At 39.6% G+C, this 13,808-nt stretch overlaps 1 protein-coding gene across 1 annotated transcript in view; it reads right to left on the minus strand.

The window, feature by feature from the left end:
• Window positions 1–1,563: 1,563 nt before the first annotated feature.
• PAH (phenylalanine hydroxylase) overlaps window positions 1,564–13,808 on the minus strand; it is a 71,346-nt gene continuing 59,101 nt past the window's right edge. The window contains exons 9-13 of the mRNA XM_007527923.3: window positions 13,732–13,788; window positions 11,853–11,948; window positions 9,340–9,473; window positions 8,179–8,294; window positions 1,564–3,098 (exon numbers count right to left, since the gene is read on the minus strand). Coding sequence (XP_007527985.1) covers window positions 3,055–3,098; window positions 8,179–8,294; window positions 9,340–9,473; window positions 11,853–11,948; window positions 13,732–13,788 — 447 coding nt within the window. The 3' untranslated portion in view covers window positions 1,564–3,054. The remainder of the gene's footprint in view (window positions 3,099–8,178; window positions 8,295–9,339; window positions 9,474–11,852; window positions 11,949–13,731; window positions 13,789–13,808) is intronic.

Here is a 13,808-nt window from a genome sequence, read left to right on the forward strand (position 1 = left end):
AGCATTTGGGGCCAGGAGATGGTTCACCCTGTAGAACACCTGTTTCCATGCATGAGGACCTGAGTTCAAGCCTCCGGTCCCCACCTGCGGGGGGGATTTTTCATGAGTGATGGAGCAGTGCTGCATGTATCCTTTCTTCCTCTGTTTCTCTCTGTCTATATGTGCTGTGTGTGTGTGTGTGTGTGTGTGTGTGTGTGTGTGTGTGTGTGTGTGTGTGTGTGTGTAAGAGAGAGGGGGGGAGAAAGAGAGAAATGCAGAAAGAGAGAAGAAAATCAGTCACTGGGTGTTGCTGAGGAGTTATTCTGATGCAGTCTCCGCCCCCAGGTTTTTCTATGCCCCGCAAAATCCTAGAGTGCCCCCTTCAACCAATCCTGGCCCTACACGTCACCCCTGGTTGTCGCCCAATAAAAAGCCCCCTCACACCCCCCCCTCTCTGGGCTCTCAGCTCTCTGTCTCTGAGGTCTCGCTCCCTGCTCTCCCCCCGTGGTAAGGTAGTGGGGACGGCCATTGCCAGCTGGCTCCACGTGGTCTGAACCAACCCCCCCATCCTATAATAAAGATTTGTGTACCCCTTTGCTCTGGACGTCCGCTCTCTTCTCCACGGTGCAGCCTGACACCAGACCACCACAACAACAACTGGGATAGGTTGAGTTATCTTGCCAGCGGCAAACACCAGTATAACTCTGGTGAAAAAATTAAAACTAAACCTTTGGGGGCTACCACTCTTCCTAGCCTTCAGTATCCATAGGAGTCTTGGATGCTGTCCATGGTGCTGAGAATTCTGCTGGGAGATGGCAGATAGTTAGGTCCTCTCTGCCACAGCCACATTATCTCTTTTGCTCCCTCTGCTCTAGGAAGCTCTCTAACCAGGCATCCTTGGTAAACAAACCAAAAAAAAAGTTATTTTGTAATACTAGGCTGTTGCATGCATTGCAAAACTTTTTTTCCCTAAGGACTCTGCAGAGACCTCCCTGGTCTACCAAATTTTCTCAGTGATATGGTGCATTCTTGAAATGGAAAATTTAGTAAAAGTTCTATTTATTCTTTCCCTCTATCTGAAATCTAATGTGTGTTTTTGTTAGGTCAAGGAAACAGAACTTATTGAACTCCATGACTTCAGGCCTGATAACCTTGAAGAATATTTTATTTTTCTTTACTTAAAACACACTAAATCATCTTTTATAGGGCTTAAGTAATCAATAAAATATCTGCCATCCATTTTAAAATACTACATAATATTTTATTGCTAGAGTCAAGAAATCCCCTAATTTAAATGCAATATGAAGTTCAGAAATGTTTGTCAAAACAGACCCTTTGCAGAGTGTTCTGAGTATAGAAGAATGCCAACAAGAGATCCATTTACCAAATTTAGTCTCATTGCTTGTCAAAGGCTCTACAAAACTATGAGGAAATAGATATGAACATGAATCTTTCAATTTCAAAAGGAGACCTCAGACAAAGTCAAACTGAATTGTTCTTTTTACCCAGTATGTAGGTATTTTAATATGCTACTAATGGATCAAGAATAACTGTTTAAAGACTCATGTTAACATTTCAGCTGGATTTCAAGCTCAAAGGATAACTTTATTTATATCATTGTTGGCAAAAAAATCAGAGTGTGAAGAAGTGAGATGCCATGGGTGGTAGAATTAGATGTGGTTGTACTGACCACCAGAAGTTAGGTTTTCTCAAACTTAATGGACTCAGTAAATTTGTTTGGGCATTAAAAAATAATAATAAGCCAAAGTACTTAAGAATGAAGGTCTTTATGCCTCACTTACAGATAAGCTATTTGCTTAGAGCTGGCACAGGTCCCAGAATTTAGTGTTGACAAGATAGCTCACCTGTGAGGGTGCCTAATTCACCATGATTGTTGCCCATATTGGAGACCCCTTCAAACCACATTAGGGAAAATTTCAGTATTGTATTTTCTAGTTATTGCTCTCTACCTTTAAATTCACCCTCTACCTCTATATCTTCCTAATTTCTTTTTCACTTTCTATCTGAGAAAGTTAACCTGGGGAGGGGGCAAGTGGTGGCACACAAGGACTTAGGTTCAAGCCCCTGGTCCCCACCTGCTGAGGAAAACTTTGTGAGTGGTGAAACAGTGCTGCAGGTGTCTCTCTCCCTCTTTATCTCCCCCCTCTTAATTTCTCACTACCTCTATCCAATAAATAAAGATAATTTTTTTAAAGTTAACCTGGAGTCAGGAATGTCATGATGTCAAAATTTGAAAATTTGAAACTGCACAATTTTGTGACTACTAAAGCTCTTTAGAATAATTTTAATCTCACTGTTGTTAATTATTTTCTCTTTAGTAATAAATTTCCAATCATTTCAGTGAGTATTTACCAAATACCCACCAGGTGGACTTTTAACCTCTGTTGTCTTCAAAATGTCTCCCTAAACATATCTAACAATTAATTGAAAACTAAAATTGAATGTTGGAGGCATCAGATGTTGAGTTCTACTACTTCCCATGGGTAGGGGTATTATGGTTACAATAAACATGAAGAAATATTTCACTGTTTTTCTTTGAGCTCTAATATTTATGACTATTTTAATGGGTCTCCAAATTAAAGGAAATCTATATAGGCAAAGGGAAAATCTGTGATTAGAATTGTAGTTAAGAGAAAAAATAGATTTTGTAGGTTAAGATTTACATTAAACTAAAAAATTCAGTGATAACAATAGGACTGTGTTTCATATGGAATGATATATAATCCCTTAGGAATTCTCTATGGAAAATAAAAAAGCATACATAAATGAAGAAGATTCCAAAATTTGACTAACATAATTTGTGACCAGTTTTGAATTTAACTTGATTGAAAGTTGAGTTTATCTCTAGATAAAATATGACTCCAAGAGCTCCATCATTTTTTTTTGGGTATGTATTAACATGATACTTCAGGATATATATTTATTTGTTCATCTTTCACCTTGCTCCAGAAAGGATTGAAGGCTGTCATTTCAAAATTTTAAGATGAGATAAAAGAAGTGGCTTGATTTCCATCAGCAGATTCTCAATGGACAGACAAGTTTCTGGCCGTGGCTTCACTTTATTTTCTGGAGGGCACTGCTAAGGATTCCAACTTCACCTACAAAGAAAACAAACAGACTATTTACATCCTTAATTTCGATATACCTTGTGTATGTGTCAGCTTAGTTATGATAGACTCTTTGCCAATGAAGCACAGTTGCTTACAAGTTTTAGGAAGTGTTAGAGCTATTAAAACAATTATTTTCACATTTTACAGGTTAATAACTGGGGAAAGCCTTAAAGCATTTTGTTCCAAGGAAATCTTTAACTATTCTGATATATATATGTAAATATATATAATTTTTATTTTTATTTATTGAGTATAAACAGAGAGAAATCAAGAAGGAAGTGGTAGATAGAGAGGAAGACAAAGAGAAATGGCATTGCTCCACAGCTCATGAAGCTTCCCTGCTGCAGGTAGGGACAGGCTTGAACCCTGGTCCTTGTACATTGTAGCATTTGCTCAACCAGGTGTGCTACCATCTGTTGTATTTCTCTTTTAAGTGAGATCTCTAACACCCACAAATCATGCCAGGAATGACTCCATTCAATTAAAAAACATAGCAGAACATTCATTTTGATGGTATTAATTCTTCCAATCCAAGACCAGGGGATGTCTTTTGATTTCTTGGTATCATTTTCTATTTCTTTGAATAGCGGCTCATAGTTTTCAGTATATAGGTCTTTCACTTCTACTCTCTTCCCTGATCCAGCTTTCTAGTCCTTTTTCCAGCCATGACATCATCTCCCCAGACAATAACTTGGGTCCACCTACATATCAGATGTCCAGCTCAGAAAAAAAATAATAAACTAGTATACTCATGGGCCCTTTGGAATATAACTAAAATAGGCCTACTAGCTAGCTACAAAACAGAAACCCTCAAATCTTCATCTGCACTATTCCAGACTTTAGGTTCATTTTTAGTCAACAATTTGTTTGCCTTTATATGTTAACTCTTTTTTCAGCCACCAGGTTCCAGATGGTACAGTGATGCCAACCAGACTTCTCTGGACCAATGTGTCTTGGAGCCTCTCTTCCCCAGAGCCCTGCCCCACCAGGGAAAAAGAGAGACATTCTGGGAGTATGGCTTGACCTGTCAATGCCCATATTCAGTGGGGAAGCAATTACAGAAGCCCGACCTTCCACCTTCTGCACCCCATAATGACCCTGGGTCCATACTCCCAGAGGGTTAAAGAATAGGAAAGCTATCAGGGGAGGGGATAGGATATAGAGTTCTGGTGGTGGGAATTGTGTGAAATTTTACCCCTCTTATCCTATGGTTTTTGCCAGTGTTTCCTTTTTCTAAATAAAATTTTTAAAAAAGCATGGCAAACACAAACAAACCTCTTATGTTAGAATCATCTGAGGTTATTATAAATTCAAACTCTTAAACCTTACCAGAAGTGTACGTACTATATTCTGGGGCTATTAATTTTTATCTAGCTCTCCAAATTATTCTGATGCACACAATGTCTCTTCACACAAGTAGAAAAAGCCTTAGAACTGAAAATATCTTATTATTCCCAATGTCCTGCTGAAAACATTGTAGAGGGCCTCAGTAATTTCACATAGCTCTAAGAACCCTTCAGTTTCTAAATTTGTTTCTATTATTTTTTAAAAATAAAACCTGTGTATTATACTAAAGTAAAGAACTCTGGGGTGGAGGAGTGTTCAGGTCCTGGAACATTATGGCAGCAGAAGATCTAGGTGGTTGGTTGAACTGTTATGTGGAAAACTGAGAAATGTTACACATGTACCAACTACTATATTTTACTTTTGACTGTAAGCCATTAATTCCCCCTCCAATAAAAGAAAAATCATGAAAAAAAATGAGGCTGGGGAGATAACCTAGTGGTTATTCAAAGTACTTTCATGCCTGAGGTTTCAAGGCCCTAGGTTCAGTCCCCAGCACCACTGTAAGCCAAAGCTGAGAAATACTCCATCATTCTCTCTGTATCTCTTATTAAAAATAAAATCTTTTTTGAGAGTTGAGCATTGATCTGGTCTCTGAGTGTCAATCTCTTCCTCCCTCTCTCTGTTCTCTCTCTTCCTTCACATATATGTAGTTAAAAATAAAATTAACAAAATAAAAAATAAAGCATGCCAACAGGGCCTATAAACATAAACTATTTTTAATTAGTAAAGTCATGGGCCCCTTGAAATATACCTAAAATAGACTTCCTCGCTTCATCTAGCATGAAGACTCCTAATTTCATCTGCTTTACTCTTACCTTTAGGTTCCTTATTATTAAACAATTTACTCTCCTTTACATCTTTTTTTTTACTTTTTAAAATGTTATTTATAAAGTGGAAATATTGACAAGACTATAGAATAAGAGGGGTATAATTCCACAAAACTCCCACCACCAGAATTCCATATCCCATCCCCTCCCTTGATAGCTTCCCTATTCTTTTTTTATTATTTTATTTTATTTTATTTATAAAAAGGAAACACTAACAAAACCAGAGGGTAAGAAGGGTACAACTCCACACAATTCCTACTACCAGAACTCTGTAGCCCATCCCCTCCCTTGATAGCTTTCTTTTTCTTTATCCCTCTGGGAGTATGGACCCATCTCCTTTACATCTGAATGCTTTTCAGCCACCAAGTTGCAGATGCTACCATGATACCAACCTAATTTTCCTGGGCACACGACCTCACCAATGTGTCCTGTGACCCCCACCTCCACAGTGCCCTACCCTACTAGGGAAAGATAGAAACCAAGTGAGAGTATGGATGAACCTGTCTATGCCCATGTCTAGTGGAGAAGCAATTACAGAAGCCAGACATTCCACTTCTGCTCTTCATAAAGATGTTTGGTTTGTACTTCCAGAGGGATAAAGAACAGGGAAACTTCTAATGGAGGGGATGGTATACAGAACTCTGATGGTGGGAATTGAATTGTATGAAATTGTACTCCCTTTATTCCACAATCTTGTCAATAATCATTAAATCACTAATTATATATATAAAAGAAAGAAAACATTTTTAAAAATTTAATGTAGCACTAGAAGAGCTGGGCTACTTATGCATGTATGATACCAGTGAATACACCCCAGCCCATTTTTTAAATTCTTTATATTCAGAGAGAGAGAGAGAGAGAGAGAGAGAGAGAGAGGAAGGAGAGACAACAAAATACCACTCCAGCATTTGTGGAATCCCTTCCCCAGTGCTATCCATGATCTTCCATATGGTGCCAGGAATCAAACACTGAGAGTCATACACTTCAAGACATCCATTTTACCTGTTGAGATATCTCAGGATACCTTAGTATTATTTTAAGCATTAGCCTATTGAGGTTGGATTTTTGTTTTTGTTGTTGTTTGCTTTTATAGAGGAAATGAGAGAGAGAGAGAGAATAGTTATGACCTGACCTCCTTGTCTTATACCCCCATCTCTGAATCATTGGCTTGTCTTTTTAATAACAGATCTAACCCAGTTGAGTATCCAAGATGGAATCTTTGGGGGTAAATTACATTCCTTGTTTTTGCAGAATGACTGACAGTTGACATCTCAACAGGAAATAACTACAGTGACTAGGAAGTGACGTATGGTAATGTCAAGGAATATCAGAGGTCTGTTTCAAGATCACCTGCCTTTTGATACCTGCCATCATCAAATAAGGTAGGAATCCCCCATTTTGTTTAGAATTCCTTCCTCTGGGCTCATCCTTTCAGTAGCTTTGATCATTCACTTAATAGATTAAGACTACTTTAAAAATAGGGCTAAGTGAATGTAAACCCAACAGGGCACTCTACTCAGATATTGCCAGGGAGACAAACATGTAATCAATTTTTAAATAAGCATAATGGCAAGTGTTCCAAAAGAGACATCAGTGGAAAACCAAGAGGTAAGAAGAGAACTCCACCAGTTTTCATTACAAAAGGGAGTTGTCCATAAAAGACAATAAGATGTAATAATTCAACCCCTGTGGAAAGCAGTCTAGAGAACTCTCTGAAGGCTAAAAGTGGACCTTCCTTATGACCTAGTAATTCCTCTACTGGGGATATATCCTAGGGTACCAAACATACCCATAGAGAAAGATCTGTGTATAACTATGTTCATAACCACACAATTTGTAGTAGCCAAAATATGGAAGCAACTCAGGTGTCCAACAAGAGATGAGTGGCTGAGAGAGTTGTGGTCTATATACACAATAAAATACTAGGCAGCTATTAAAAATGGTGAATTCCCCCTCTTGACCCCATCTGATGGGGCTTGAAATAATCATGTTAAGTGAGACAAGTCAGAAACAAAGATGAATATGGGATGATCTCACTCATCAGTAGAAGCTGAAAAACAAGATCAGAAGAGAAAACACAAAGCAGAACTTGGACTGGAGTTAGTGAATTGCACCAAAGTAAAAGACTTTGGTGTGGGGGAGTTTCAGGTCCTGGAACATGATGGGGACATAGTGGGGGTTGAATTGTTATGTAGAAAACTGGAAAATCTTATACATGTACAGACTGTTTCATTTTACTGTAACTCCCAATAAAGAAATTAATCCCCCAATAAATAAATTAAAATTTATATATTTAAATATATATGTGTGTATAAATACATATACATACATAATGACTTATGAGTTAGGGGTCTCTAAATGGGAATAGGAAGGATAATGATTAAAGCAAAAATCAGGAGTCAGGAGAGTGTCAGAGAACTCTTTAAAGGACTAGAGAGAAAATCAGGTGATAAACAAAACACCATTTAGTTTTCAAGAGGAGCTGTTAGAAGATAGTCATTGTGTAGGGAAAATGGGAGGTCAGTAAAGAGAGTGACTTCTTAGGAGACTTTGGTAGAAACAATATAAACAATATTCATGGGACACTTAGAGGAAAAAGGTGCAAAGTTGAAGGAGAAAAAAGAACATGGTGCTGAAAACCCAGTTTGAGAGGTAGTGTGGTGGTAGGAGTTAGGCACAGCCTAACAGGGTCAACAGAGAGCAGCATTCAAAACATGTTGGGCATCTTTCTTTGGCCAGGATTTTCTCCCCCAACAAACTAGCAACTAAAGCAAATAATTTATAGAGTTTAATAAATTTCTCATTTTTTTCCTATGATGGAGGTAAAAAAAACAAAAAACACAACCCTCTGCTTCTTGGAAAGAGAATGGCCTCAGAGGCTATAAATTACTTACTGTTGATAGAGTCAGCCAGAATCATAAGCTGTTGGGTGTTGTCCAAAACCTCAATCCTTTGGGTGTATGGGTCATAACGGACTGAGAAGGGCCGAGGAATTGTAGACGCAAACTTCCTGAAGCCAAAGCCACAAACATGAGTGAAGGGCACCATTTGGGAAGAAAAAAAATGATTCTGAAAGATTTCTCAGTGGTGTGACATTTGAGCATCAGAAACAATGAAACCATGGCATTTTAGTGAGGACCATTTGGGAAGATTTTCTGTGCAGTGTATGGGTAGGTGGGGTGGGGATGGTGTCACAGAAAGAGAGAGAATCTCACAAATATGCATAAATTTTTTAATTATCCATCTCCCAAAAGACAGCGGTAGTTTACAATAAAAGCTACAGAATACAGCTAGGCCAAAACTCTTATCACAGTCTGAACTAACTTGTAGAATTAGAAAGGGCCCCAGATAGCATGGCTCTGACCTGGGCTCCTCGCCTCCCTACCTCCACAGGATATTATTCCTGAGCCTGGAAGGAATGCATTGAGGATCCCTTTTGGGGAACAGAACCCCTATCCTCATAGTGCTTAACTCATATGTAGGGCATAAATACATGTTAAAGAGAAAAATAAATCACTGAGGGAAGCAGGGAATTCTGGGAACAGGACTAGGTAGCAATTATTAATATTTTTGTGGGAGTAGCAATTGTTAAATTTCAGACAGTTTGGGGGGAAAAAACACAGAGATGGTCAAATGCAGGTGGAGATTGAAGACAGTAAGAAAGCAAGTTGCATCTGGGAAAATGATATGAACAAAGAACTTCCCAGAGCTAGAGGACATTTGATCGAGTATAGGGATTTCTGTGTCCAACCTGCAACCAGAGTTCATTGTCTGGACTTAGTGGCTGCATTGAGAAATAATCCATTGTCTGCAAGGATTGATGCTAATGTCCAGATAATAATCCACGAAGTAGAATTCTGCTCGGGAACAAATTGGTGCTTTTCCAACTATGTGGAAAGGAATGACACTGGAAAGGTGGGGCTGACTCTGTTCACTGTCCACAGTCATCACAGACATGCAAATGCTTCCTCCTGATCAGCCTCCCACCCATCTGCATGTCAGCCACACCAGACCAAGCCAGGAGGTCCCAAGCATTTTTTCTGTCATCATCTCACCTCACTTTCTCCTTGGCATCATTAAAACTCTCAGCCACATAGTACAGGGGCTGGTACTCCGTGACATTGTATTCCTGGATGGCTGTCTTCTCCATGTCCAGGGGGAGGTATTTTGGTGTGCTGGACAGAGAGTACTGCAGACCCCAAGTAGAAAGATTTTATGGTTAAATCAGATGATGGGTCCCTGCCATATATCTCACACAAAACGTGATCTGTGGACCTTCTCTCCTCTCTCCCTGATTCCTTCCATACTCCAGCCCAGAGATCATAAATTCAATTATTTTGCATATACAGTTGCTATTCTAAGGAAGCCCTAGAGACAACCCAAATACTTAAGTGCTCAAGTTCCTTTTAATAAAATGGGAGACTGTCTGAGGAAATAGCTCAACTTGCGGAGTGCTGGACTTTCATGCCTGAGATGACTTGGTTTGATCCTTTGGTATCACGTGTACCAGAGTGGTGCTCGGGCTTATCTCTTTCTCTCTGCCTCATGTGAAACTATCTCCCTCTCTCTCATAATATTTTAATATTTTTATTTATTGTATTATAGGATAGAAACAGATAGGGAAGTTAAGACGGGAGAAGGAGATAGAAAGGGAGACACTCGTGAAGTTTTCCCCTGCAGAAGGGGACAGGACCAGGGGTCTTGAGCTCAGGTCCTTGAGCACTGTAGTGTGTGTGTGTGTGTGTGTGTGTGTGTGTGTGTGTGTGTGTGTGTGTGTGTGTGTGTGTGTTCAACCAAGTGTGCCACTGTCCAGCCCCCACACACTCTCTCTTTAATGTGTAATAAATAAACCAAAACTTTTTTACAAAAGGAAATAGCAGAACATTTACATATGACCTATACATATCCTTCTGTATACTTGAAGTCATCTCTAGTTTACTCACAATACCGAAGATAATGTAAGGGCTATATAAATATTCATTGTGTTGTATTGAAGGTCAGGTATGGGGAGCCTTTTGTCTGCCAAGGACTCTGAATATTTATAACATCATCTGCAGACCATACACATTTGTCCAAAAGTAGCACTTATTGTTGCTGTGCAAGAAAGCTCCAGTTACCTAGGCAGAGCCAGACCAAATGAGTCTGCAGGTCACATGTGGCCTGTTGGCTCGGGTATTCTACACCTCTGATTTAGGAGATGATGACCAGAACAACAGTCTGTACATATCTGTACAAACACAACCACCACAGGCCTAAGGAAAAACAATGTATTTTTTTTTCTAATCTGCTGTTGGTTGAATTTTTAGTTGCAGAACCCTGAAGATAAGAAGAGCTGAGTGTAATAGGTCCTTTACTATCAGACTATCTAACACCTAAAGATAGAAAGATAAATAAATAGTCACAGGCCCTCTGGAATATAACTAAAATATGCCTACTAGCTATCTACAAAATGGAGACACCACCCCCAACTCTTCATCTGCACTATTTCAGCCTTTAGGTCCATGATTGGTCAATAATTTGTTTCTCTTTTCAACCACCAGGTTTCAGATGCTAGCATGATGCCAACCAGACTTCCCTGGAAAGACAACCCCACCAATGTGTCCTGGAGTTCCACTTCCCCAGAGCCCTTCCTCACTAGGAAAAGAGAAAGACAGGCTGGGAGTATAGATCGACCCGTCAACGCCCATGTTCATTGGGGAAGCAATTCCAGAAGTCACACCTTCCACCTTCTGCATCCCACAATGACCCTGGGTCCATACTCCCAAAGGGTTAAAGAATAGGAAAGCTATCAGGGGAGGGTATGGGATACAGAGTTCTGGTGGTAGGAATTGTATGGAGTTGTACCCCTCTTATCCTATGGTTTTGTCAATGTTTCCTTTTTATAAATAAAAATTTTTTTTAATTAAAAAAAAGAAAGATAAAGATACTCTAGCCATTACTAAGTAATTCAGAGTGGTTAACAGATGGTGTGACAGCCAGCCAAACTTTCTAAGATGGGCTGGCTTCTGCAGCCATAGTTGTACCTTGGAAGCAGGAGGCTTCTCTGCTTTGGAGGCCTGTGGGCTTGAAGTTCCATTTCTGCCCTTAAGAGCAACAGTTGTGACCCAATTACAGTTCTAAGGCATCAGTCAATCTTTTTAGGATGTGTTCCCAGATCTCAAAATGGATATAAATGAGGTTTGTAAAGCATCAAAAAGAAGCCCAGGAAGTGCTACACCTTGTTGAGTGCACACCTAACAATGTGTAAGGATACAGGTTTAAACCCTACACTCCACCTGCAAGGAGGACACTTAATGAGCAGTGAAACAGGTCTGTATTCTCTCTCTCTCTCTCTCTCTCTCTCTCTCTCTCTCTCTCTCTCTTTCTCTCTCTCTCGCTCTCCCTCCCTCTCTATATCCTCCTCCCACTCTCCCTCTCTATCTCCTCCTTCTCCTCTAAATTCCTCTCTGTTCTGTCAAAAAATTTTAAAGGGAGGAACAGAAAGATGATTGCCAGCAGCAGTGGATACATCTTGCAGGCACCAAGTCCCAGTAATAACCCTGGTGACAACAAAAATAATAATTCTTACCTGTAATTCACCAAAGGATGACAAGAGCCCAGCACCATATGCCCTTATGGAATCTCCTTGTTTGCAGAGCCCAAATTCCACAGTAAACCAGTAAATCTGGAATGGAAAGTCAAGTCAAGACTACACATCAATGAAGGAAAGGCAGCAGGGTCAAAGACAGGAATTGTGTAGGTGTCTGGATCACTGTGGTCTGGGCACATTTCTCTGTGTCTTATGTCTCACCTTGCCTAGTCATGGAAAAGTGTTAAAGAGTGCTGAAGAGGCCCCCAGAGACATTCCCCTCAAATAGATATATTTTTTACATTGTTTTGTTTTGTTTATTTTTTATCCAGAGCACTGCCCAGCTCTGGTTTATGGTGGTATGGGGGATTTAATCTGGGAAGTGGCAACCTCAGGCATGAGAGTCTCTTTGCATAACCTTTATGCTATCTACCCCTTGCCCCCTGCGCCTTCCCCTCAAATAACTCTATGGCAAAATATCCTTCAGCTTTTTTTTTTCTTTCACATTTTCCTGTCTGGCATCGCCTGGAGTTATATATTCTCCTATGTTAGTGAGTGGGAGGTAAGGAAGTGGGTAGTAATAGAATCAAGGAGGGGACATTCAAGCATGTATGTTAGTACCTAGATATATCTAGATATATTTGAAGTGCTCCCTGCTAGCCACCTTACTTATCTTTCCTAAATAATCAGGTCCTTTTTCAAAATTCACATCACTTTTATTTGGAAAGGAAACTAACACTGAGCCCTAAGTAATCTGCTAGAATTTGCATTTGTCATTCCACTTTAACTATGAGAGAAATTGTTTTTGATACATTTTCATTTTCTAACTCAGCTAGGCTTTTAAGATTTTCACTGGTGCATTTAGCCTGAGACACTGCAGTTATGTGAACATGGGGGAAGCAAGATCCTGGTCTTGTGTATTTCTGTATATTGAATATAAAAGGGGGATATTTTTAATCATCTTCATAATGCATATATCAGCATCTCTAATAATAATACGAAAAGTTTCTAGAGCATGGGTTACACCGGATTGTTTGGAAGATGATGTTACTGATAAGCGATAACTCTTGATAGGTATGAATAAAAGAGATCCAGTTATTTTTTCAGTAGAATATGCCTTTTGGGTGAGGCTGTGATTTATTCAGCCTTTTGTGTTGGTGTCTCCACCCCTTTTTTCTTAATCTCCCAAAAGAATAAGTTTAAGCTCTCTGTCTGTAGTCATTCTTCACTTGCATTTCACTGCTATGGCACACAATGTGCTACTATGTACATACGTAGTATGTACATACATAGATTTTTAAAGTTGCTAAAGTCTCTCTCAGTCTAGTAGGTCCTAGATGCATAACTGGGGGCGGGGGGAGAGAGGGTCCTATAATTCTGACTTTATTGAATAGAATCAAGAGAACTATAGGACCCAGTTGGTTGCTGGGGGCAGTTATAGTTTTAGAGAATTGGGAATGGATTACTAGTATTTCACTAAGGAATATTTAGCCTGGAAAGGTTGTCAGAACTCAGTTGGTCTTGTTGCCTCACATACAGATGAGATATCTTCATCTCAGAAAGGTCAGACAACGTGCAATAGTCACACAGCACCTCAAGGGAAGAGTGAGAACCTGGGACTATTGGTAGACGACAAGGATAACTGACTAGTAAGTGGGTGTTTGTTTGGTTTTAGAAATTAGGTTGTGAATGAATACTTGTTTTGCAACTCTCAAAGGTATAAGAAAGTAAAATGTGAAATTTCACTTGTGCAAAGGTAACTCAGTACATTCTGGTAGTTTCTCAAATGACCTGGCTTTCTTGGAGGAACATATCTCAAAGATCAGAGGGCTAAAGCCCATAGCAGTTCCAATACCCACCATGGAGAGAGGGGACTAACCGTGGCGAGTTTTTCCACATACTCGTCAGGTGCACCCAGAGAGGCGAGGCCAATTTCCTGTAATTGTACAGAAACAG

The sequence above is a fragment of the Erinaceus europaeus genome, chromosome 7 (genome assembly GCF_950295315.1).
Source record: "Erinaceus europaeus chromosome 7, mEriEur2.1, whole genome shotgun sequence".
Taxonomy (NCBI): Eukaryota; Metazoa; Chordata; class Mammalia; order Eulipotyphla; family Erinaceidae; genus Erinaceus; species Erinaceus europaeus.